Source organism: Triturus cristatus, chromosome 4_2 (assembly GCF_964204655.1).
Source record: "Triturus cristatus chromosome 4_2, aTriCri1.1, whole genome shotgun sequence".
Lineage (NCBI taxonomy): Eukaryota > Metazoa > Chordata > Amphibia > Caudata > Salamandridae > Triturus > Triturus cristatus.
This window is the reverse complement of record NC_140586.1, coordinates 296,114,505-296,142,057: the sequence shown is the minus strand read 5'-3', so window position 1 is coordinate 296,142,057 and position 27,553 is coordinate 296,114,505. Positions and strand designations below refer to the sequence as shown.

The window sequence follows — 27,553 nt, the reverse complement described above, 5'->3', positions numbered from 1 at the left end:
AACTGGTATTTTGAGGTAAAACAGCAAAGGAAAAATGCACACTTTTGCTTAGCCTAATTGAGTATCTTTAGTCTGGAAATAAAAGTATGTACTCAATAGTAAAACTTATGCAGTTCATAAACTGATAACTTGTCTGTAGAGAGAAGTATAACAATCCAAAATATATTAAACCTGATATTTGATTAGTAATTCATAGTGAGTTAGAGGGACTTATTGCTGATGATATTTCCCTGGTGACAGAGGAGTGCTTGCTGCCATGGCTAGTATTTCATTAATCATGTAAAGGCATTTTATAGTGATTAATACCGTTATAACCTTGCTCTTGATGATACTTACTTGCTCTTTCGCTGAGGTGGTTACTATTCCAAATCTGGCATGACGGTCATAAACATAATCATGTCTGGCTCAGTCACTATTGTAACAATGATAGATATGTCAGTCGATTGGGGAGATTTTCATTGATCATAAGTAGCTTTCATTTTAACTAAGGTTGCCAATTCTTAACCAATAAACAACCGCACTAGGGACAGTTAAATGCTTACTCTGGTGCACAGAACCAGATGTTCAACCCCCCTCAACTTCTAAAGGGAAAAGCTCCCAACTTTAAATTAGTCTACAATGGTTCAGCACCCTGAGAAATGTAAATCATTTCACTGGTATTAGAATGGAGTTCAGAAAAGCTACTTCAGATAGTTGACAAACTCAATACATATATTTAACCAGTACACAATATCCATTAAACATGTTAGATTTAGAATCTTGTATTCATTTGCTTCTTTTCACATTCCATTAAGAACCCTAGCCAACGTGTTTCGTCCTCACGGATTTCTTCAGGGCTCTAATCACATTCCTTCTTAGAATGGATAATATATGCTGTTGCACCTATCCTTTTGTGCATAAATTGTTTGTAAGACCAGCTGATGTCATCCTCTCAGTTAAGTAAAGAGACTCTGGGGCATATTTACAAGGGCTTTATCTCTGCTTTTTTGGCTTAAAAAGCCAAAAAAGCGGAGATTAAAATATCGCCCCATTTACAAGAGGGTGCTAACATGCATAATCGCATCTTAACACCCTTTTTCCCAACGCCTCCTTTTGCATCTCCAATGAGATGCAAAGTGGGCGTCACTGGGCGTTCCCCAGATGGACTACCTTCCAAATATCGCTGATGTTCACATCGCGATATTTACAAGGCAGCCGTTTTCGCCAAAAACTAACGTCTGTTAAAATCCAGACTTACATATGCTTTACATAGGGGGTGGAAAACCAGAGATGTTCCCTGCAAAACGGAGATAACCTCGCTATCTTTGGAATTTTTATCGCCCTGGAGAAACGCGTTGTTAATAACGCGCTACCAGGGCGATACATTCCTGAGATAGCCTGCGATAAAAAAGTTATCGCTAAGCACGGCCAGCGATAATTATCGCTGGCTGTTGCTAATATGTAGGGGTGGGCGGAATTTGCGGAATCGCGTTACGCAAATTTCCGCGAAACGGTAAAAAATCTCCGCGAACACGCAGAAATTCCGCGAACTCGCGGAATTGCTTGTTCGCGGTGCTTTTTTCCTGTTCACAATCGCTGTTTGCGTGCTCGGGGAGAAAAATCACACGAACACGCATTTTGGGAACGCGAACAAGCAAAAATTTCGCAAAGTCGCGGAAAGCGGCATTTTGGGCAATTTCGCGTTCTCCGCATAACGCGAAATTACCCAAATTCCGCAAATTCCGCGAACGGAACGGAATTTGCCGCCCAGGCCTACTAATATGCCCCTCAATGATTATTGTATCAAATCAGTAGTTCGGAAATGTTCTGAGTATTATCATAGTATCCGATATTCATATTAATAATTACAATCCATTTGGTGGTGTCCTATTGTTGAGGGACATATTTCACAGTTTCTGCATTCATAGAGTCCCGCGTTGTAGTTTGAGATGAAACTACATTGCGGGACAAAGGATTCTAAATCTCACATGTTTAATGGATAATGAGTTTGCCAACTATCTTAAGTAGCTTTGCTGAACTCCTATCTAATAGAAGTGACATGATTTACATATCTCACGCCTTTTATTTCTCATATGTGTGCTGTTTGATATTTCATGTGCAGTTGTGCTTTGTTTGCATTTGAAAGGAGAGTGCATTGTCAACCTGGCTGGGTTCTACAATGCACAGCACAAAAGACAATATAAATAAAAACAAAAATCAGGCCCCACCAGGCAGCGTGCAGCAAGTTACCTAGAGAACAAGGCAGTTAAAGAGCCAAGTATAAAATAACGATATACAATAGTCAGATTAATTAAAACAAATATTCTGTATTTGATCACCGTTTATCATTGATTAAATACAATTGTCCCCATACATTGTAGGAGGGTGTTAGCATGGACCTTTAAAGGTATGGAGACATTTTCAAGCTCAATCGATCAATTTGCCTGAAAACCTGACACACAGTATTGTTTGGAAATTTGTGGAACTCATGTCCAGCTGTTATCTTGATGGCAAGTGGGTCCATATGATTCATGTACAAATGGTGCCCTTTCCCTAATTCAATATGTCCATGTGACTTCCAGTAGATCTCTTGAGGGCTGCAGATCACAAAGATGACGCTCCATTCCCGGTGTGTGACTGTGAAGACGGTGAAGCGACAACAGTGCTGGAAGCCATGAAGGAGAGGTGTCCAATTCCATTGTGTGAAGAAGTGACCCTAAAACTACAGGCCGTGAAGGGGCGTGTCAACTGCTATTTTTTAAAGGTGAATAGACACCCCAGCTGAGCCAAATGAGAGAGGTGTCCAGTAGTACTTGATTTGTAAAATTGCCAAATGCCCCTGCCAGCGCTGCCAATGATAGTACCATCACAACTAACCATCACATTCATACAAGTGTGACAAATCAGACTTTAAAAATACATTAAAAATGACTAATGCATGCCACCCACGCTATTCTTGTAGCTTTTGGCAGCATGTATGAGTGATTTTAATATATACTTGATTATTAAACAACTGTTGTTGTATTCCTCACAAAAGTATTCAAACAGTGCCATCATGTGGCAGTCTGTTATAAGAGCCTGTGTTCAGAATAAATTGCTGGTGCCGAGCACCGGAAACCACCGGCTCAAATTAAGCATTGGTGTAATGCTGCAACTATGAGTGAAAGAAATCCTGTCCTAGCGCATAAATGTGTAGTGACCACAGATCAGCAGCTCACGAATAAGAGGAGTACAGTCCTGGTTGCTCTGCATACCCGTGTGAATGGGATTATCTGGTTCTGTATATGTGTGTCTGATCTGTGACAATGAGACAGATTAAACACTCACCTTGATGTGGTAGATCGGCAGACATTGATGGACATATCACACAACATAAGAAAGAAATACTGCCCCACTGCTAGGTGTTGTGCAGCTGGTCAAGTGTGGCCAATCATCTTTAGATATGCTTTGGCTGTACAGCTCCTATCCCCAGTCCTCCTGGATAACTTCCTGCACAAAACCAAGCCATTGAGGCATTTTCCTCTATCTATATGTGATGCAGAAGGGATCACACATAGAAAGAGGAAATAACAAGGAGACAAAAATATTTTTCTCCTCGCTACACCTTTCTCTAGCAGGCATACTGCTTTTATGCAATCCTAGGTTTACAAACCTTTGTAAATCTGGAATAGCATCAAATCCATGGGTGGATGCACAGGAACACCCATGCTCCACCCAGATAATGCCTACCAGCTCTAAATGTAACATAACACAGCGCAAGGGCAACATTTCTTTACAGAGCCATGCAAGGCGGCGCAAATTGCCCCTTGCGTGGCTTTGTAAATTTTACTAAAGCCTTTCCGGTGACCTTGCAGTGCCATGCGCGATGCAAGGTCAACCCAGAGGCTTAATAAATCTGGGCCTAAGTGCATTATAGTTCAGTTTGGCAGTTTGTGTGTCTATCTGCTCTGATCATGATACAAATAAAGCAATTTTCCTTGTCTTTCTTTATGTATGCCTCAGATAAGCAGGATTCAAACCAAGCAGTCAGACTACGCTAAGCACTTCGTACAAATAGAATATCATTAATAAGCTATCTGTATGTATATCCCCACCAACACCATGATATAACAATGCAGAACTTATAGTCTTAGTTGTATCTGCCTACACTAAAACTTGGGAATGAACAGTGTAATGTAAGAATAAGCACATGATATATAAATAGTGTGTTATTTACCGCCTGTGTGTATGTCCAACCATACCAAACACAAGTTAAAAAAGTACAGAGGTTACAGGCAGTGTGTTTCCCGACAATATACACATGATGTAGATCACCCTCCTTTAATACAATATAAAGACAATGTCAACCATACTGGCTTTGTCAAAGCTTGTAACTCGAGGTGGTGTGTTCCATGACCCCCTCATACATAGTAAGAACATTTCCACACAGTACAACCTCACAAGCAGTGCAGGACTATTGACAGCAATGTTGCAGTGAAGAATACCCATATTGACCATTTGGTGATCTCTATCCAATTTCTTGGCCATAATAAAATGGCTGTATCCAGTCCAAGTCCAAGCCAACAAGGAAGGTCCCATTTCAGCCAGCCACCAGCCTTGTTCTGCCCCTCCACAGTTGACTCCCTCACACTCATTCTCTCTCTTGCGCAGCCTCCTGCAGTCACTTGGCATGCTGCCGCTTCCCAGCCACGGATCGCTTTTTCCTCACCAGTGCGGGATCTGCGGCGGATGCGTGGGGCCGGATCTTCATCTCGATAAATGGAATTGAGAACTCATGCCCCTTCCATGGCTCCCAGTTCACTCCCTAGGGTGAGAGCAGAGTGTTAGAAAGCAGGCAGAAAGAACAGACTGAGAGCAGGGAATTGTGATCTAATGAACAGAAAGCAGGTGGATCGACCAGACGTTGAACTGAGTGGGAACTAAGGGGAACTGAGTTTTACCATGTTTACTGTTGTATAGTTTCACTGTCTCTCACCACCATTTTCACAATTACACCACATTTCATTTTCTGTTACAATTACCACTAACAATTTTTCAGCTAATTGTTTCAATTGTGCTGCTAGGAGGAATGTAGATTCTACTCTGTTTCCACACAACTCCTTTGCTCCGAGCATCCTCTCCTGTAACACTACCGCCAAGAAGCTACATTTATGCAGAATCTATTGTTACTCTTTGATGCCTCTTTAAGAATCTGGAGACAGAGAATCCAAGAAGAGGGAAATAAGATATAATACTATACAACTTTGTCTCTTGCGCTCCTATCCTTGCATCCCCTTCCCTGGCAGACATTGAATACAATCCCCAGTAGGGGAAAGGACAACAGCAGCTTGAAATATGCAAGAATAATCCTGCCAGTCCCCCTGACATGGCCCACTTGCCATCCTCCAGCAGCTCTATTTCTCTTTCATTTTGTCTAGTATTAGAGGGAACCTATTACGAGACTAAAGAGTAGAGTTGCAGGTGGGTTGTCTAGAGGATTAGGGTGAATATGATGCACTATTGTGAGTTGCATACATACTCCCACTTCCACAGCTACCTTTCCTCTTCCTGCATGGGGAGGTCTCAAAGCATTGAACATACTGGTAACTATATGTTCAGTCAGATATGGGGTTCTTAACCTAATGAAGGTTGCCTTATCCTGCAGACTTTATATCCTATTACAGATTACAACACATTCAGGCAAGGCCCATCAAAAATGGCTGAGGGGCCCTGGCACCTCCTCCTTTCACAAAGCATAAAAAAAGACTGTCAGGCTGAGCAAAGGTCAGCCTGTCAGAAACTCACCATGTTCGGTTCAGGCAGTCAGGCGGCGTACGTTCGCTAAAGGCACAGGCTCCTAGCAGCCTGAGTCAATCTTTCCCGGGCTGAAGATTTCAAAGCCCTGAGGACATGATCTCTTCCCTTACATGACGAGGGGGCACGTCACTGATTAACTCGGACCTGGGTGCTTCTGTTTAAGCTTCAATGACACCTTATCACAGAGTGGGATGGAGTCAGCAACTCTCACTGATCCCCTCTCATTCTGTGACGAGTGAGGGATGGTCCTCTTCTCATTGGCTGGCCAATGACAGGTCACCCAATGAATGAGGTTGGTGGGATCGTCTTGTTTTCCATGCTCGAAGAGTCCAGCTCCTTCAGGTGCTTTCTGCTTCACCTCCCAATGAACCTGTTGTCACAGCTGCGGCCCAATAAGTACCATATTTGTAATGTTTTTGTCTATGCGTGCATCTAGGAATTTATTTGTATTTGCGAGTGTATGCTGTTAATGGGTATGTGTGTGTGTTTTTACTTGTGAACGGGGGGTGTATGTCCGTGCGCCTGTGAATGGATGGGTGTGAATGAGTGTGCATGTTGATGGGTGAGTATGTGTGTGTGTGTGTGCATGGGGCCTGCCTCACTGCTCAGCCGCATTAAGGGCCACCACAGAGCACACTTAATCTGCCACTGAAAAGTCACACTGGCTACTATGGCCCTGACTGTGGCAGTATGCATGTCTTTACGAGACAGAAGACATAGCACAAAGAGGACTTGAGGTCTGGGGTTGATTGTGGTTCCACCAGCAGGGACCTGCCTTGGCAGTTCAGGCTGAACTGTTCCTACTGGAAAACGTCCAAGACTGATTTGCAAATGGCTGACTCTGCCGAGAGTGGCACAGTGGCCAAAATATATGGACTGCAATGCAGCCGCAAGCAATCATCAGTGGTGGAAATTAATTTGAGCATTCCTTCCATCACTTTGTTATTAGGGGCAACATTGTTTTTAAAGCCTCACAAAAGGTCTATGGTATAAAATAGACTTAAGACTTCATTGAGAGGTCGGTGGATTGGGATATCTTTCCAAAAATGGAGGATGACTTACTTGACAACTACATGGTTATTCTATCACATTTAGTGGGGGGGGAGACAACAGGGTTTCTCATTGTGGAGCTTCAGCTGGCTCATTATTTGGAAACCCTTGGCCTGAAAGCTTGTCCATCATTGGGCAATCAGATCAGAGTGATGATCACCTGCCCCTATCTAGTGTTGTACAACCATCAATGATTTTCACTGTTAAGGTGTGTAATAGGGCAGGGAAAACAATCACCTTGATATGCAGGGAGATCCTCCTTACACATCATGGCCATAGATTTTACTAATTATTTTATTTTAACAAAACTCCCATCTTGGGACTTTGTCTGAGTAAAATAAAAACAAATATCCCAACTAAGAAAGTCCTAAAATACATGGTGCCTACTGTGCTTACTCTTTCTGCAATGTATTCTGGCACCAGCTTATCCATTGTAGGCAGCAAGATCTACACCAGGCATGCAGGGATCTCAAAATAAGCCAGAGGACCATTGACCTCTTACAGGGGGAGTGAAGCCAGGCATCTGGAGATCAGGCAGGCTGGAAAGCCACGCGTGGGTTCTAAAACAGGATCTAAGGGGCATATTATCAAGACAGGCGATAAAATTATCGCCGATTTAGCGGCAGAAGACTGCCGCTAAAGCGGCGATAATGGGCTTGATAATATGCTCTATGGAATTCCAATTGAAGCCCAGGTTAGATTTCCTTCACATCTAAAATTGGCTTCAACTGGAATTCCATAGAGCATATTATCAAGCCCATTATCGCCTGTCTTGATATTATGCCCCTAAGTGCCTTAGCATGTACACACCCATGCACATTTTTCCATATACATAATGCCTTGCAAAGATTCTGTCAGGCCTAGACTCTTTCAACATTGTGAATTTTTTCCTTTTCTCATATTTCTGTGACTATTGTTTCATTTGCAGCATTTAGGTCATACATTCTTATTGAACACTACCTGAATGATTGCTACATAAGCTATGCTTTACACCTAGGCCCTTATTCCGAGTGCTGCACAAATCTCTATTTAGGTGCAAATTGATGTTTTGAATGCTACAGGATAAAAAGTGATGCATGAACTGGGCACCTCATGAGTGTTTGTCTGTGTGATCTTGGCCAGGTAAAGCCTAATTCAAATATTGCAAATTTGAGGTCTGTGCATCTTGGAAGGGAAAATTATGTGAAATTAATGGTTAATCCCCCATTCAGATTCTGGACTGACCACACCATCGTCCACTTCACCATCAATGACGCCCAGCACACATTCACCATGCACCACAGTGCCACCCACCACAGCTGGAGCAAGGTAACAGACACACAACGGACACAACACCTCAGCACCACACAACCCGAAATTCAAGAGACCTTGACCAAGTTGTCCAGAACTTCTTTGCCTAGATCACCAACTGCGCTGACAGAGTTACCTCGCAGAAACCAGCAACGGCCAACAAAACCTCCAAACATGCCAGCTGGTGAACCCCAGACCTTAGAACCGCCAAGCACAGCTGCCACCAACTTGAGAAGACATGGCGCACCACAAAGAACCCCTCCGACAAGGCTGCTCACAAAACAGCCCTTAGCAACTACCACTGGAACTTCAAGGAAGCCAAGAGAGCAGTCATCACTGCCCACATCGACACCGCAGCCATCCATATGAAGGAGCTCTTCAGAATAGTCAAAGAATTCTCCAACCCGACAACCGCTGAGAACACCGTCTACCCCTCACAAGAACTCTGCGACATACTCAGACTACTTCCACAGCAAAATCGCCACCATCTACAGCAACGTCGACCCCCAAACCACATCGCTCAGCCTCGGCAACCTCAACCTCCAAGTAAACACCAGCCAGACAACCACCACCTAGTCTCCACTCACCACTCAGACCACCACAGCTATCATCTCATCCATTCACTCCAGGGAACCCACCGACCCCTGTCCCCACCATTTCTTCAACTTCAGAGCCAACTCGATCAGCATGGAACTCACCACCATCCATCTCCACAGCAGCCTTCCCACAAAAATGGAAACACACATGGGTCAGACCCCTCCTAAAGAAACTCGTTGCAGAACCAAGCAACCACTAAAGGTACTGATCGGTCTTCCTGCTCCCCTACCCAGCAAAGGTACTCGAGAAAGCCATCAATAAACAACTCACCGAATACCTGGAACACAACCGCCTCCTCAACGTTTCTCAATCAGGATTCTGCGCCAACCACAGCACTGAGACTACGCTGATCACCACCACAGATGGCATCCGAACTCTCCACGACCGTGAAGAAACTGCGGCCTAGATCCTACTCAACCTCTCCGCTGCATTCAACACCACCTCCCACCACACCCTCATCAATAGACTCTACAACATCAGCATACAACAAAACACTCTTAAATGGACCGCCTCCTTCATCACAGGACACACACAGAGCACCCGACTGTACCCCTACACCTCCGCACCCAAAGGCATCATATGGTGTGTACCACAAGGATCATCCCTAAGCCCCACCCTATTCAACATCTACCTGACACTCCTCGCAGACGTCGTCAGATTCCACGGACTCAACATAATCTTCTACGCAGACAACACTCAACTAATCCTCTTGCGCACCAAGGACCCCTCCAATGCTAAAACCAACTTCTGCACCACCGACGTAGTTAAAGGGATCATAGACAACTGCCTCAAATTCAACTTTGACAAACGGAAGTTCTGAACTTCGAAAAGAAAACCTCCACTTGGGACCACACCTGGTGACTGGCAGAACCTGGACCCACACCAACCAACGATACAAACAACCTCAGCCAACTGACCATGAAATGACAAGTCAAAGCAGTTGCCTCCTCTGCTTCCATACCCTCCGCATGCTACACCCAATCTTCAGATGGATCCCAATCAACACCAGAAAGACTACCACACAGGCCCTTGTCACCAGTTGCCTCGACTACGGCAACGCTCTCTATGCCAGAATCTCCTTCCAACTCATCGGAAGACTCCAGACCATACAGAACGCAGGCTGCCAGACTCATCCTAGACCTCCTCAAACGGACCACATCACTCCACACCTCAGAAACCTCTACTAGCTCTCCATCCAGAAGAGCTGCCGGTTCAAGATCCTCACACACGCCTACAAAGCTCTTCAAGACCAAGGTCCATCCTACATCAACCACTGACTGAACTTCCATCTACGCTCAAGGCACCTGTGCTCCACCTAGCTTGCCCTCTCACACACCCCTCGTATCTGACACAGCTGCAGCGGCGGCCACTCCTTCTCCTGCATCACCGCCAAGCCTGCCTCTCCACCTCCGAACAGCACTCTCCCTGGTGGACACCAAACCTGGCTTTTCGATGAAGAAACGGCTCCCTCAGCGCCCAGATACCCCTGTGGTGGATAGTGCTGCACTCTACAAATTAGTACATCTGGTTTTGCATGGCCCTGGAATTAGTGCCTTAGTACTATTATCTTGCTCACTGCCTTTGTGCACAGCAAAGCTCCTTAAAGAGTAATCTTTCAGAGAAACATTCTGCATTTTCTTCCAGCTTAGTTCAATTAGTGTAAAACTCATCTTTCTATAAGGTAAAAAATTATACCATTGCATGTAAAAAAACGTTGCATGGGCAAACGTAAAGTAGGAAGTATTCTAAAATTCGTGAAGGGCAGAAATCAAGAACTTCACAAAACTTTTCTGATGAAAAGAAATTCTACACACACACACACACACACACACACTCTCTCTCTCTCTCTCTCTCTCTCTCTCTCTCTCTCTCTCTCTCTCTCTCTCTCTCAAACCTGTATGGGTGTCCTGTCTTTTTGTGCCACTGTAAACTGACCTGCTGCTACACCACTTAGTTGGCTGAGCGCCCTGTCTGTGCTCTTGCCTCTGCAGAAGGTCTTACATCCCACTCACATGTCTGTGTGACCTCATCTCCTTGTGCAGGAAGTTTTGACACCTTTCTTACCGAACCCAGTGGCGTGTTTGTGTTTTTATCGTCTGCAGAAGATCTTGTGAACTCGCTCACTCATTTGAGTAAGCTGCCTGTGCTCTTCCGTCCGCAGAAGATCTTAACATCCCACTCACATGGTTGGGTGGTCTCCTCTTTTCTTGCAGGAGGTCTTAAACCGCCACTCACTTTTCCGGATTCCATGCCTCATCTCGTGCCTCTGAAGGTCTTGACACCCCTCTCGCTCCACCGAGTGTTCTGCTTGTGCTCTTGCCACCGTAGGAGGTACTGACTCCCGAGTCAGAAGGACTGATGGCCTCCCTCATCCCCATGCAGACTGTCTTGGCACCCCACTTACCTGGCTGTGTCCAGTGTCTCCATAGTTGCCATTAGGGTTAGCCAGATGGCAGTTCTTGTACCAGAAGGCCCCTTTGTGAGTCATGGCACAGTTACTGAGCGCTATGTCATTGTCCTTGTCGTATGTTGTGAACTTCCAGCCATTGTGGTAGGTCATGGCATCCCCTGAAAGGCAGAGATCAGAGGTAAGTATGTAAGTGATATCCAAGAGATACACAAAGACTCCAGGACCGCATTCAGTCAGGCACTGTGTCTTCCCGGCCATACAGCTCCATCCCTTAGAGGTTAGTGCACTCAATACCTGTCAATCACTAGTCCACTGAGTGAATCACTGACAAATTCCAAAGTTCACCCGCATTTAGAGTTCATGTAATAAGCATATTTATGGATCTAGTATATTCTGCCCCCACCCCCAGATAACATCCCTTAGGGTTATTGTTTTGAGCCCACACAGATGACATCTTTTCAAGAGCAAATCACCTAAGATTCCACAGGACGCCATCTCCAAATAAGTCACTAGATGCAGATCTCCCAAAACTCCACATTAGATCATTCCTGTTTGCTCTCAGATCCCATCTCCCATGGAGTCATCGCGAAAAGACACTTGAAGATTCTACCTCTAATGAGAGTGGACTCAGTTCCTCCCAGGCCTCCGCTTACATGGCAAAATCTCAGTTTGTCCCTGACTCCACCACCCAGGAAGAGAGTTTTCAGTTCACCTCCGTAGAGAGACAGTTGTTAGCTCATTCCAGACTCCACCTTGCATGCAGAGGGCACAGTTCCTTCTAGATGTGAACTTTGAGGGAGTGATCACTCTCAATTCCTCCCAATATTTTCAATTTATCCCAAACGCAACCTCCCAAAGAGTAATTTCCCCAGTTCCTCCCGGAAGCTATCCACCACGGAGTTCGTTTTCAATTCAATACTAGAAGCCACCTCCCATAGAGTGTCTGCCCTTCTCCATTCTCACTCTCCCATACATTCGGTTTTTTAAAAACAATTCTCAACCTTACTCTTCCTTGAAAGGAGAGGCTCACTCCTCATCCCAAGCACTCTCATCCTTCCTTCCTTTCCCCATGTACATTTGAACGAGAGTTGAGGTACCAAGGGAAACTCAGCGAAGGGAGGCGAGCATTAACAGCGTCACAACTGTACTCGGTGAGTGGTTCGTGGAAATTCATAGCGCCTCTTAGCATCTATATATATCGGTGCAGTGATAACTGAAACACACACAGCAGTAATAGCACTTTGTAATGAGGAATGCAGTATAAATACTCCTTCACCAACAAATTAGTTGAACTATTTTTTCACATCCAGAGGCGATGGAGGGGAAGAAACCAAAAAATCATGAATAGGAAAACACAAGGTGTGGGGACGCCATCTTTGAGAGGTGATCTGGTGGAAGGGACTGATGGGAATATCATGAATAGGAAAACACAAGGTGTGGTGGCGCCATCTTTGAGCGGTGGTCTGGTGGAGGGGACTGATGGGAGGTCTCGGCTAGTTCTCCCACACACGCAAACCCCATAAAGCAGTGGGTTTGATCATACCTGCGGTGCCTTTATAACCGCTGACATTGAGCCTGTACTTGTCTTTGCTGGAAGCCACCCGGAAAAGGTCGTACTGGGCGTAGGCCGAGTCATCAGCAGTACGAAGGTCTACCCGTAGCTCATAGCGGACTGAGGACTTGTTGGTCAGCTCATGCAACTTGTCCAGCCCTGCAAGTACAGATCACAAACAAAGGACATCATTTTTCAGAGTGCAAATAGTTAAGTTAGGCAATAGGCTCGATTCAAAATGGCACTCTCTGACTCTGACAATGCTTTAAATCTAGGTGGGTTGAAATCCTAGAGGCGCATGCATTCAACTGTAATTTTAATAGGGCTGCTAGGAAAGGGTACAAGAAAGTGCATTCGCCCTGACAAAAAAATCATGATATTTTGTGGACGGATAATGAAAAAATTCATTTATTAGAACATGTTTTTCAACTGAAGTGACATATATACAAAATGGCAGATGAGGCAACAAACTCCTAGCACACCAAAGCTCATTCCATTTATGTATCAGTGTCTGTTTGATAGAGGGCCCCTAAAGCAAAACTGCAAGGTTCTCCTATTCTGCTTTTAAAAGAAATCCTTGAATACACATAAACAATATAACCATCCATTACGTATGTAATGCAATATATACTAATTGACTTCAAATGTTGGATAAATGCTTCTTTTCACTTCCAAATGTGTAGTTATTCCACAATTTATTCTAACAGATCCGTCAACGTGTTTTGTCACATATTGTGGAACTCGCCAGGGAAATATAGGATTTTTTTGATAGAATATGAAGCTTGTGAACCTGGCATTGAACAACACAGTTTCACAGACTCCATGTTGTATTTTAAGGCTTACTACAGCCCTGCTACCAGATACCATTTTAAAATGCATTTCCCATCCAACAAATATAATTTCTATAAAACACTTAAATCTGAGACTAAACTTTTTAGTGTATCGGGCCCACATGGTCTTCTTTCAGTAATAACTATGGGCCTGATTACGAGTCTTCCGACCACCAGACTCGTGGTGGCGCAGCAGTGGCGATCCACCATTTGCCGTTTTACGACTTCTAAAGTCGCTGCGGGGGTGGAGCGTCGGTTGCGTCAGGGAACAGCCATTTCCTGGCGGCACCTCAATGCAATATGCTGAGTGGGGACTGGCACAGTCCTGCTCAGCACATTACGAGTTCCTGGACTGCCAGCCTTTTCATGGTGGAGCCCCGCCATGAAAAGGCTGGGATGCGGGAGCAAAGGGGGCCCTACAGGGCTCCCCATGGCTCCCTACCTAGGGGATACATTCAGGGGGGCACAACATGTACTCCCCTGTCTGTACCCCCACATTGTTCCAGGACGGCATGGACATCTACGTCCATGCCGTGCTGGAACCTTTTTGCTGTTCCCATTGCGGTGTCTGTTTTCCAGGAACCGCCATGGGAATAGCAAAGGACCACACGCCGTATTATGAGTTACACATTTTTAACTCGTAATACGGTCAGCGGTACTTGCACGGCTTTGGTATTAAAGTATGTTACTATAGTGTCACTATGAAATTGAGTAACTATGGAGCTGTATCCATTTTGTCCCATAATTATAAAAGGAAAATAAATATGTAACTTTGAATTTGTACTATGAAACAATGAATGTAATCTGATTGCAATGACACTGTGTAACTGCTGCGCAGTATTAATTATCTAACTATGCAAAGAGCCATGAAACAGTACTATTTATGAAACTATGTAACTATGCAAAATATTATGTACGTTTCTATTCTAACTATGTGATAAGCAAAAACTTTTCCAATGGGAGAGGGTGGGTTCTTCTAAGACGAAAGTACGGACCGCTTAATGGTTAATTAGTTAGTTAACCTTGTAATGTGTGAGCCACCCAAGTGACTGGTGAAGGAAAAGTAACTTCATACCTTACTTTTTAATGTTGTGGGTTGCTGGGTTTTTAGCCTCAGTCTTACATTGATCTAATTAATTCAAAGGAAGGAAGGCAATACTACAACACCCAGGATGCATTAGGTTATGACAGAAAAGTCCAGCACCGGACACAAAGTCCTGAATTATTTGGAGATTGTTGGTTACCATATGCACCAATCAAGTCACACTGAAGGGGGTCTCAATTTTTCATTGACAGTTCAGTTTCTCACCTCCCATGAAAAGAGTGTGAGTGTCTGTGTCTGGCATTTTGATGTATGCATGGTCAGTTAGAGGTTAGTGGCCAGTATCTGTATTGGGTGCAGTCATATTTGACTGTTGTCCCTGGGCCTTAGGTACTATGGCACTCCAATCATGCAACAAATTTACTCGGTTTGTGACACTGATTGTCCAAGAATTGCGATTGTGAGAAGACAAGGCTTACTCCAGAATGGGTTGGAGGGTTTGGAACAAAGGGCCTATCAATGGTGCTGGAACTAGGAGTAAAGGAGGTGTTGCTGCACCCCCATGAAGCTTGAAAGTGTTTAGATGGTGAATGAGCAATAACGAGGCCCCTTCAAATATTTTTCTTCTGGCAGCATTTTTGTGTTTTCAAAGAAACACCGTGTTAGACCTAGCATCCTTAGTGTGGTTTCCCATGTCTTTTTGCCTTCTGACCTCCTGTTTTGCTGACTACATTTTTGCTGGCCTTCGGATTCAGAGCACTTTACCACTGCTAACCAGTCCTAAAGTGCATGTACTCTTTCTCTAAAACATGGTAACATTGGCTTATCCACCAATGGCATATTTAATTTACTTGTGATACCCTAGTCAGTGCACTATATGTGCACAGGGCCTGTAAATTAAATGCTACTAGTGGGCCTGCAGCACTGATTGTGCCACCTACTTTAGTAGCCCTTGAAACATGTTTCAGGCCTGCCATTGCAGAGCCTGTGTGTGCAGTTTTAAACTGCCATGTCGAACTGGAAAGTTAACCCTCTGGTCAGGTCCAAACCTTCCTTTTTAAAACATATGTCACCCCTAAGGTAGGCCCTGGACAGCCCCAGGGGCAGGGTAGTACATTCGTTTTTCACAACTGCAAGGCCTATCTCTCCTGTAGGTTAACATTAGGATTACCTTATGATACTTTATAAGTGTAGTTTCCAAATGGGATAAGACAGACTTTTCAAGTTTGGTGTCTGTGGACTCACAATTTAAAATCATGGTAAAGTTGGATTTTAAGTTGCAAGCCTGAAAATGCGACTTTTAGAAAGCTGGCATTTTCTTACTTTCACCATTCTGTGCCTTCTGCCTGCCTCTGAATATGCGTCTGGGGTGGGTGAAAGCTGGGCTTTGTGCAATCCCTCCAGACAGTCACACACAGAGAGCTGATGGACCGTCAACAAACTGATGGCCATCCTGGCAGAATGGGAGAGAGGAGCTGACAGTTACACTTGAATAGGCTGTGCATGTTCCCACTCAAAGGGCTACATACTCTCCTGTAGTGAGTCAGGTGCCAAGGCAGGAAGGGTAGGGCCTCTGTGTACTTCATAGATCTCTCTTTGAAGTTTCTCCCACTTCAAAAGCACGCACTTCAGTAGGCTTCTGAACCTGTGGATACTCTGCCAGGAAGAGAGACTTTTGTGCTTCTGAAAGGACTGCCACTCCCCTGGACTATGCTGGACTCCTGATCTGCTGTGCCTGCCCTGCTGTCCTCCTTGCCTGTGAGTGAAATGTACTGGACCTGCATCTCTACACTAAAGGGATTCCAAGGGCTTGCTGGCTTACCTCCTGTTCTGAAGTCTCAAGGACATCAAAGACTTCGAACAACCCTGCTACCACACCAGGACTCTGCCAACTGGGAGTCCTTGCCCTGTCAAGGGGTGGTAATCCCATCCTGGGCCCTTGGAAGTGGGTTTTCTGTTCTGTATCCACCAAACTCCATGCATCACTGTCATTGCGTGGGTCGGAACTGCTGTATCTCCCCTCAACGCCAAAGCATCACTGCTGCCGCTGAGGACGAGACGTCACATTGCCACCTGCACGGCTTGATGATGATGATGCATTACCTACAGCTGAAGGAGCCAATGACAACGCATCTCGATTTGCGAGGCTCGGAACCAACACATTGCCAACATTCAGAGGAATCGGCAATGACGCACCACCTCCTCTGGTCATAGTATTAGTGCTATGGGTTTTTTGAGGATGTTTTGGGTTTTAAGGACAGATGTATCTTTGCAAAAATGTATGTTGCAACTGAAGCAATAGATATAATAGGATGGGTAGATTAGGGCAGGCTTCGAATCATATTAAAGCTGGAAACTGAGACACTGTGCTACTTGAAGAATAAATGAATTGAGAGACTGCTTAGAGAGGTTTGGTGATGGTTTCGCTAACAAAATAGGTAAAGTCAAGAGATTTTAATATAGAATTAAACTGAGGAAAGGGGCTATTTGTATTGGCCATAAAGCAAGTAATATTACCCTCAGTGTAAGGAGTGTGTTGAAAGAAGTGTTTGATGGGCTACGTGCTCAAGACATTATTCAGCCTGTGGGTGCAGCAGAATGGGTTTCAGCTATAGTGATAGCAAGAAAGTAGGGGGAACAAATATGATTGTGTGTCAGCCTGCACTCTTAAAACATAGTTGGGTGTTATCAATTACCTCTGAACAATGTAATTGTTACTACAATTAATATTTTGCACTTGTGTTTGGAAAGTGTGTCAGAGGAAGTATGGAGGTAGGCAATGGATAACAATGCTGTTTACAGAAAGTTGGTGAGAATATGTGTAGAAGTTGGCCTAATCAGAGGAGTGTAAAAGGAGAAATGTGAAGCTGTGCACAGGTTTCCACTGAGCTGGGGAAGATTGATTGTGTTGCTGAGAGGAGATAGGCTTATTCCTCCAGGGGCTGTGTGGGAAAATATGACATCCATTGCTTATAAAGGGCATTTGGAATGCACTGCTACTAAGAAACTTCTGCATGAGAATTTCTGATGACCATTAATGGGTAGCAACATCACAAAATAAAATGATGGACCGAGGGAGGACCTGGCCTGGCAGTTCAGACTGAGCTGATCCCCTGGGGAGCAGGGTCAAGACTGATTTGCATATGGCTGGGTTCAAACTGGGGTGACGTGGCGAGCAAAAAAACGATGGATTAAACCCAGATCTGTGACTGGGGGTGAGTGTTTGAAACGTTTTAACACTCCGTCCATCATTGTATTTTGTGATGTTGCTCTGTGCACACTCAGTGGGTAAGGGTATGCCCAAATGTGGGTCTCTTGCTTGCTACGCCACTTGATTCAAGCCAGCCTGACTGATGAGGGATAATACCCAGGATGCGTGTTTCTGGTCCAAGGAGGACCAGGCCTGGCAGTTTGGGATGGACTCTTCCCATGGGGAGCAGGATCAAAACTTATTTGCATATGGCTGGGTTCAAACTGAGGTGACATGGCGAGCAAAATAACAATGGATTAAACCCAAATCTGTGACTGGGAGTGAGTGTTTATTTTGTGATGTGGTCATCAATGGGTAGACAGGTTGAGGATTTTGTGGATGTGTGCAGTGAATTTATAAAATCTAATAAATATTGGAAGGTGAGGAGTACTCATCTAGTTACAGTTCTGTTACTCAACAAACAGTGGGAGAAGGTAGCACTTGATTTTGCTATACTAGTTGATAAACAGTAGTCAACTGTTCTTATTGATTACTATTCTAAATGGATTAATCATGAGTTTGTGCGGAATGCCAATACTGACGTGGTGTTGTACCTTTTGGGGAGGGTTTCCTATACTGAAGGTCCACTCCTGGAATTAATATCAGATAATGGGGTGAAACACCAGAACATGGACTTCTATTGGAATTCTCAAGGGCATATTATCAAGCCCATTATCGCCGCTTTAGCGGCAGTTTTCTGCCGCTAAAGCGGCGATAATTTTTATCGCCGTCCTTGATAATATGCCCCTTGATCTCCCCGATGGCCCCCAGCGCCTTGAGACCCTTAGGGGTTAGTAGTTTGCGCTTTACAACTACAAAAATACCGGATTCAACTGGCTGTAGCTTTTGGAAAAGATTTTGAGTTGATGGTAAAGGAACACATGTGGTAGGACCGTAATTCCCCACATACAACTACTGCTGTGAGTCGTTTCAAATACGTCAAGTGTAGAGATGGTGGAAGCAAGCTTATGCCTAGGTGGTTGATTAAGTTATCTGATACGAATAGTGGTTTGGAGTGCTCTTACCTTTTTGGATAGGGTGGAAGAGAAACAAGGTATAATGAAAAAATAATGTATTCAGTGGTTTAGATTCTAAAAGTTGGTTGTGCAAGTTGGAGAATTTGTGTTAGAGGGAAGAATGCATTGAAACGAAAGGCGTGTTTGGTTTTGTGGGACCATTGAAGGTGGTCACTGTGAAAGAAGTGTTGGTTGGTTTCGAAAATGAACTATGCTGTTCTAACCGTGAAGTTGTTGTGTTGGAAAGAGATCAGATCAAAGTGTTTTCTGATTGTAATGATGATAATATGCATTATGTGAGGGATGGTGCGGCAAGTGGGTTCTGGAGTGTTGAGGAGGGTGTCCTTGGGGAATCATGGGCTTGTTGTTATTGACTCGGAAGTGGTAATAAAGGTGATGGTGATCGTGATGTAGCTGGTGATGTGGATGTTTTGGTGGGAACACCCAAAGTGGAGCACTCGCTGATGGTTCTTTAGAGATGATTTCAAAGGAGTGTGATAATGAATCAGGTGTGTTACCAGGTCAGGTAGAATGCTGAAAAACTGATAATTTACATAACTGCATTAAGGATTTGCGATCTTATCCAAATTTGGTAATGTTCAGTAACAAATTCTGTTTGATTATTTCTTTGTTTATGTTTTGTTTTAAGAGGGGAAGGTGTGGAGTAATCTGTTTGCATTTTTATTTGGTTTGCATGTCAGTTGGTTGGTTTTACATAAAGTATCTTCAGTAGAATGTGTAATTTGTATTTCAGTTCTATGGGATGGCTTAGTTAGGTTTCCATTAGTGACAGTTGGCACAGTAGGGGCAGATTTACAAGAAAGTGTCACAGCGCCGCAACGCAAGTCCTTTGGCTGCGTCACGCTGCGGCACTTTCAAAGCACGGGAATGCAACATATTTGCAAATAATATGTCACATTCCTGTGCTCTTCCCTGCGCTGGCGCACAAACAGCTGCCATGCACCGGCACCCTTGCACCATGGTGCAAGGATGCCTGCGTCATACGGAGATAGTTTTTGTGCAGGAAGGGGCACCTTCCCGCACAAAAACAATCACTACAGGCATCTTCCTCTTTCAATTAGTGCAGTAGAATGCAGCACGCTTTGAAAGAGGAAAAAAACGAGGAGAAATTAAAACATTTCTCCTCGTTGCACCTCGCTACGCCACCCCTAGGGTGGCGTAGCATTTTGATGCATTTCCAGGTTTAATATTCCTTGTAAATCTGTAAGTGTGTCTGGTTCCATGGGTGTTGCGTGGGAACACCCACAGAAACACCCATGGAACGCCCCTTTCACGCATAGTGTTGCGTTTAAAGGGGCCATATTTATGGGTGGGGGCGTGGCTTGCGCGCCGCTGCGAGATGGCGGATCGCGCTTGTGCTCCGTAAAGAGCAGGGGCCGACGGAGACATTTCTGCCGCTGAGGAATGCCCTGTTCAGCGCAGAGGATGACATCCTGCCTGGGAAACTGCCGTGTACGCCACGAGGGTCTTTTCTGGTGATGAAGAGTGGCCAGACTCCATATTTCGGCATTTTGAGGTGGCGCTTCATGTCTGCACGAGCAGCCGCCATTTTGTTTCTTCTGTGAGGGAGTTTGTACTATCACCTCTTCACGACGACGCTACTGGTCTGTCCTGTCAGGAATGGAGGCATACAGGAGCTGGTGACGTTTTTTCACTTTTCTTGAGTTTATTTTGTTTTTTTTCTGCCGCCTATTGTAGTGCTGCCCACTGCGTGTTTTTTTTGTGGGTTCTGCTACTTTATTTTTCATCAGACGCACTGCCACTTCCCTATGTGAGACTTCCTTGCTCTTGGCCTGATTTTGGTTGTTTTCAGGTGTCGGTGTGTGCCTACTGGTGCCTGCAGCACGTGAGTTTTTTTTGTGTGGTGTTTTTTTCTGACGGGGATCGCCTGCCATAATCTCTACTCGGCTCTTTTGATGCAAGTACATTATTCCTTCCTGTTCATTTTTCCTCTCGCACATTGAGTGTTTTACAGCCCCTGACATTTCTTGCTCTCGCTCTATCTGAGGAGGTGTATTTTGTTCCTGTGGAGGTGGTTTGCCCTATGGCTGAGAATATGGCCCCTTCACCGAATGCTAAAGACGTTAAGGACTCTAAAGCATCTCTTAAGAGGTCCAAACAGGTATCCCCAACTCCTGAGTCTGCTCCTAAAGACACTAATTCGACTCTTGAGTCCATCCTGACGCGCCTTAATGAGGTCTATGAAATTGCGCAGTCTACTAAGACAAATACAGATTTACTGCAGGTGGAGGTATTAGCCATCAGGAATGATTTCAAGGCCCTTTCCCTTCGTGTCTCAGGTACAGAAGCACGGATTAGTGGCGCAGAGGATACCATGCAAAAGCACTCTAGATCTCTCACGCAGATAGAGCGTTCTATGGCAGCATTGAGGAAAGACCTCACTGAACAAGAGGATCGTAATCGTAGATCCAACCTGCGTATTTTTGGTCTTCCAGAGGAGGTTGAGAAAGATTCATCTTCCATGATTGAGTTTCTTTATCAATGGATTCCATCTACACTACAAATTTCTTTCAATAAAGATTTTGAACTGGAACGGGCACACCGTGTCCCCTCCTTTCGCCCCAAGTCTGCTACGCAACCAAGGGCGATAATTTTTAAACCGCTGCGTCATCAACATACAGAGCAGATTTTGGCCCATATGCGGAAGGTTAGCGCTGTCTCTTGGAATGGCCATCGTATCTCAATTTCTCAAGACTTTGCCAGGGACACGGTGATAAGGAGAAAGGGTTTTCTTAATCTCCGGAAGCGTTTGTCTGAGATGAATATCCCCTTCTCTTTTGCTGGTCCCTCAAAATTCCGCATTACTTTCAAAGGTCGTGTCAGGATTTTTGACGAACCTGCGGATTTGGCCTCGTTTTTGGATAATCAGATGGAGTTGCAGATGGATCTTCAAACAGGGGCTTCACATGTTCCTGGTTCTTCTGGCACCTGATGTGGCTATATATATTGCGTTGTTTTTTGTCTTTGTCAGATCTATTAAGTCTAGCTGCTTTTAGATCTGCGCGGTGGTCTTTATGCTCATTGGGTTTGACGTATTTTTGTCGTCTCTTGGTGTTTCCCTATTATCGGTATGATGTGTTGGTCTTTAGTGTTGTTAGTTTTACTGTATAAACCTTTTAATTTTTTGTGGTAGCTTTTCTTGTTGGCTTGACTTCACTCCTGTTCGCGTGTCGTCTTGTTACTCCTTGCCTCCCCGGTTTGTCTCTCGACGTATTAGGTCATGGTCCTTTTCCTCTCCCGTTGCATGTCTTCGTTAGGTGCGTCGATTTTTGTGGTAAAGTTGGTTTATCTTATCCCTTTGTGGTCGGTCTTTTTGCTTCATGTTTGTTTCCTGTTATTCCGTATTTTACGGAGTAGGTCATTGTGTTTTCCGTTGCGTTATCAACGTGTTGTTGTATGGTGTGTCTAGGTGTTTTAAGCATATATGTTTACTAGGTGTTTATTTATGGCTATATTTAGAGTTAATATGTGATGTTCATATAGTTGCTAGTTATACCTACTTTATTGATTTTTTCATTGAGTGTTTTGATTACATTGTGTTATTAATTGTCTTTTTCGAGTAGATTAGTTTTTTATAGATGCCTTGTACTTGATAGATTTATGCCTCTCTTATCTACATGTTCTCTTACTTAGGCAAGCATATTTATTCTGCTAATTTGTGTGTATATGGCTTTATTTACTCATGATCAGTTATTTATAAGATTGCATATAGATTTTACACATTTATATATAGTATTAGGTCTCTTATTTAACTGCCATAGGGATTCATTGACTGTAATATTGATAGAAGGTTATATACCGTTTTTTACTATGTTTCACTTATTTTTCTCATATTGTATCATATAGTATGCTTTAGATTGTATTTCTTCTTTTTTCTTCATTATGTTCCTTTTTCTCTTGATAGAGTCTGCTTTGGTATGGTTCTACCTATAATATTGTTATTTTTTAGTTCACTTTCCATCAGCTCTTATTGCCTGAAAGTGCTTTCTTTCTCTATCTTTCCTGCTCTTATCGTTCTTTATGATTCATTTTAGTTGTTATGTATACATTAATTTGGTCAAACGTGTTGCCTTTATAGTCTCTCATTTCGCTTTGTTTTCTAAGTAGCTATCATTAATTCCAGTTCTTAGCTTTTAGATAGTCTTCCCTTTTAATGTATAATCAGTTATGCACTGTTCTGGGGCTTTTTATGCCATTGTTGTTACTCCTCCTGTTGGCCCTCGCTCTTTTTCCCATGTCCCCCCTTGTATGATTTTGGTCTCTTCCAGACCTGCCGGATGGGCCCTTCTCTCTCTCTTTCTGCGTATTCTCTTGCTGTCCTTTTCCTCTTCTTTCCTTTTTTCTCTTCGGATTTCCTCTTTGGTCTCACCCTGTTGTGTGTTGGCTGTTGATGTCTGCTGGTTAGCTCTCCTGGTTGTTGCGCTTCATATGTCACATATGGAATATCTTTTTTTCCTAATATTGGTTCTATGTCTGGACTAAATATACTTTCCCTTAATGTTAAAGGGTTAAATCATCCAGTAAAAAGGTCAAAGATTTTGGACTACTGTAAGTCTCTTTCTTCGGATCTCGTCCTTTTTCAGGAGACAAAGCTCTCTGCCAAGGAGGCGTTGTTTCTGAAGAAAGAGTGGGTCTCTGATGTTGCTTGTTCGGATGCTTGTGGTAAAAGGAATGGGGTAATTACCTTAGTTTCTAAACACTCTGGGTTATCTATCGTTTCCTCTGAACAGGATTCAGAGGGACGTTGGTTACTATCTAAGGTGTCCAATGGTAATGCTGACTTATTTGTCATGAATATTTATGCCCCCAACAAGGATGACCCGTCCTTTTGGAATGCTATCACCAAAAAGCTCGAGGATACCCCTCACTCTGGCAATCTTATTGTAGGTGGTGACTTTAACTTGCCAATGGACCCTATCTTGGATAGGAATTCTGCCTTTAACTTTCGTCCCCCTAAAGCACACAAACAAATGACTAATATGTGTTCTCTTACCCATCTTCAGGATGTTTGGCGTCTTCATAATCCCACTGGTAGTGACTTCTCCTTTTTTTCTTCCCCTCATTCGTCCTTTTCACGCATTGACTATCTTTTGGTTCACTCTTCTTTGGTTCAATCTTCTTCTTCTCCGCTTATCCACCCTATTTTAGTTTCTAATCACGCCGCAGTGACACTTACTCTTACGTCCTTTGTCCCTAGGGCACGAGCTCGTTCGTGGAGACTCAACACAGAAATCTTACATGATGAGTCCTTGGTGCGAGAGTTTTCTAATGACATTGAGACTTTTTTTATTGAGAATGTTGGGTCAGTCAGTTCCCCTGTTGTTCTTTGGGACTCTTTCAAATGTACGTTCCGTGGTCAGGTCATTAAATGTATGTCAAGGAGAAATGCAGCCATTAAAAAGGAACTCACGGACTTAGCAGATGAGATCAAACGTCAGGAATCCCTTTTTCGACATTCTCAGGACAAGACCTGCCTCCAATCTATTAAGAATTTAAAGTATTCGTACAATACTATAGTCACTAAGAGAGCTCATATTGGCCTGCAGGCTCAGAAATCTAAGAGACTGTTGTTAAAAAATCGTGCGGGCAAGATTCTTGCAGCCACTTTAAAGTTTCAGGAATCTTCTTGTAATACTTTCCAAATTCCTTCTATTACTGACCAGCTTGGTAAGAAAAAATTTCAAACTGCAGAAATCCTTGATGTTTTCCGCGATTTTTATAATAACTTATATACCCCGTCGGCTCAAGCTTCTTTTGAACAATGTCAGGAGTTCTTGAAGTCGGTTCCTTTGAAAGTTGTTTCGGAGGAAGATAATCAATCATTAAATTGCCCAATTACTTCTGATGAAATCATTTCCGCGATCAAAGCTACTCGGTCTGGTAAAGCTCCTGGTCCTGATGGTTATCCTATTGCGTTTTATAAAACCTTTATTCCCGTGCTTGTCCCGAAACTCCAATCCGTTTTTGATGCTTTTATTAAGGATGGTTCTGTGTCTGGTTCCGCGGTTGATGCTACTATTGTAGTTATCCCCAAAGAAGGGACGGATCACACAGATCCCAAAAATTTTCGTCCCATTTCCCTTCTTAACATGGAAGCCAAGATTTTTGCTAAAATTCTAGCTAAACGTTTAGAGTCCTTTATTCCCCAATCGGTTCATCCTTCACAAACAGGGTTCGTAAAGGGGCGTCTTGCACGGGATAATATTCGTACTTTTTGTCATATTCTTGGTGCCGCTAAGCGATCTAATCTTCCGGCGGCAGCCTTGGCCCTTGACGCTGAAAAGGCCTTTGATAAGGTCTCTTGGCCTTTTTTAAGAGCTGTTCTATGTGCACATAATCTTGGTGATTCCTTTATTCGTATGGTTATGTCTCTTTACTCCCGTCCTAGGGCTAATATACGGGTGAATGGTGCTACGTCTTCCTTTTTTAACCTGTGTCAGGGCACTAGACAAGGGTGTCCTTTGTCCCCTCTCTTATTTTTGTTATCCATTGATCCTCTCCTCAGAATGATTGACTCGCATCCAGATATTAAGGGGTTCTCTTTTGGGTCTCATCAAATAAAAACAGCTGCATACGCAGATGATGTTCTCATTTTTTCTGATGATATTGCACTGGCCATTCCTGCTATTTCGGATACGATTGCTCTTTTTTCAAAAGTCTCAGGATACACTCTGAACAAAGATAAGACAGAGATGTTTCCTTTAAATGCTTATTGCTTCTCCTCTCATATGGGTTCGGCGGGCTTTAAATGGCAATCTAAACAGCTAAAATATCTGGGTATCCATTTCTGTTCCACCCTATATGCTACGGCTATTTACAATGAATCCCAAACTATTCTTAAAGTGAGACGTCTCTTAGAAAATTGGTCTCCGAAGCATATTTCTTGGTGGGGCCGTATGCAGACCCTTAAAATGATGATCACTCCTATTATTAATTTTGTTTCCTCTATGCTTCCAGTAAGGCTTTCTGATTCCTTCTTTCATGAACTTGATTTGCTTACTTCTAAATTTTTATGGAATGATAGAAGGGCTAGGATTGCTTATACATTTTTACGGAAATCTTATGATATGGGCGGCTGTAATTTTCCTGATTGGGGGAAGTATCAAACTGCTTTTCTGGCGTCCCAGGGTGCCCTTTGGTTTTCTTCTACATCTATTCATGCTCCAGCATGGTTGACAATAGAACAGGAATTGGCCTCCCCACTGCCGACTGCATCCTTTTTAACCACAAACACCCTTTCTATTCCATTCTCTCGCTCTATTATTTTAGACACTATTGCTGCGGTTCGTAAGGTTGATAAGAGAGTAGCAATTCCATTACATAAAACTAGATGGTCGTCTATTTGGCGCAATTCTAAAATCAAAATTAATATTGACCCTGAGTTGATGTCTTACTGGGCTGGGAAGGGTGTTTCACTTGTTAAACATCTCTATGATTCTAATAACGATCCTTCCCCTTTCTCATCCCTTGCTCAACATTTCTCTTTATCTAATTTAGATTTTTATACTTTTCTTAAGATTAAGGTTGCACTTGCTAAATTACACCTTCATCCTTCTTCCCCTACGATTACGCTTTTTCAGCTTTGGATTAGGACTGGTCACGTTGCGTCTCGGATTTACACATTTTTATCGTCCTCTTCACTCCCCTCCCAAACTGTCACACAGCAAAAATGGGTACATCATTTTGATCAGAGTGTTACTGCTCATATCTCTCCTGATACCTGGCAAAATATTGGTAAATTTTCACTTCGTAACAAAATTGCCCCTTCCCTATCGCAGTCTAAGTTTTTCTCTATTAATCTTCTTCACTGGACTCCCATTCGTCTGCATTCACTTAATCTTAAAGAAGACAATTTGTGCTGGAGCTGCGGGCTTTTACCAGGTGATTTTCAACATATGTTCCTTGATTGTTCCCTTCTCCATTCCTTTTGGGATTTAGTTCACAAACACCTCATGCTCATCTTTAACATCAAATTCCAGCTGTCTTTTCCATTAATTCTTTTGGGTCCGTTGGCGTCCCCAGTCCCTCTGCCTTTAGATCCCATGGAGTTACAGTTGTTGGACCTCTTGTTAACTATTGCAGTCAAAGTCATTCTCATGGAGTGGAAATCCTTTTCGTCCGTCTCTTATCATACTTGGTGGGCTTGGGTTTCCTTTCTACGTAGTGCTCATACGTCAGTGGACCATGCTCATCTTTCTCCTTCTATTTCCTCTGGTGTTTGGAAAGCCTTAGATTCATACATGGAGTTGGCCTCTGAAGGGTTGGTGGCGCAATTTCCCTTTGATTTGTCTGGTTAGTGTTGTCTTGTGTTGGGTGATTCCTTTGGAAATCCTCTCCTCTTCCGTTTCTCCTCTCTGTCTCTCTTTCTCTTTCTTCTTCTCTTTCCTACTCTTTCCGCCTTTGCTTTCTTCCTTTCTTCTCTTCCCTCTTTTTCCTAATTTGCCATCTGTGGGTGATACTTTTGATATATTTCTTTGCCAGATATCATTTTGGGTCTTCCCTCCTTAAGTAACTTATTTATCTGATATCTGCAGATTAATGAATGATATTGATTTGTTTCCCTATTAATTAGTTTTATCATAATGTATTTATTACCTTATTGTCCGATATCAATTGTATCACTTTGGCCTGTATCTTATGTTTCATAGTGCGCTTTTGAAATAATAAAATTCTTTTGAAATGAAAAAAAAAAAAAAAAA

General features: G+C 43.5%; 1 protein-coding gene across 1 annotated transcript in view; it reads right to left on the bottom strand.

Moving 5' to 3' along the window:
• Window positions 1–2,286: 2,286 nt before the first annotated feature.
• TNN (tenascin N) overlaps window positions 2,287–27,553 on the bottom strand; it is a 190,555-nt gene continuing 165,288 nt past the window's right edge. The window contains exons 12-14 of the mRNA XM_085601594.1: window positions 12,666–12,833; window positions 11,117–11,280; window positions 2,287–4,783 (exon numbers count right to left, since the gene is read on the bottom strand). Coding sequence (XP_085457720.1) covers window positions 4,640–4,783; window positions 11,117–11,280; window positions 12,666–12,833 — 476 coding nt within the window. The 3' untranslated portion in view covers window positions 2,287–4,639. The remainder of the gene's footprint in view (window positions 4,784–11,116; window positions 11,281–12,665; window positions 12,834–27,553) is intronic.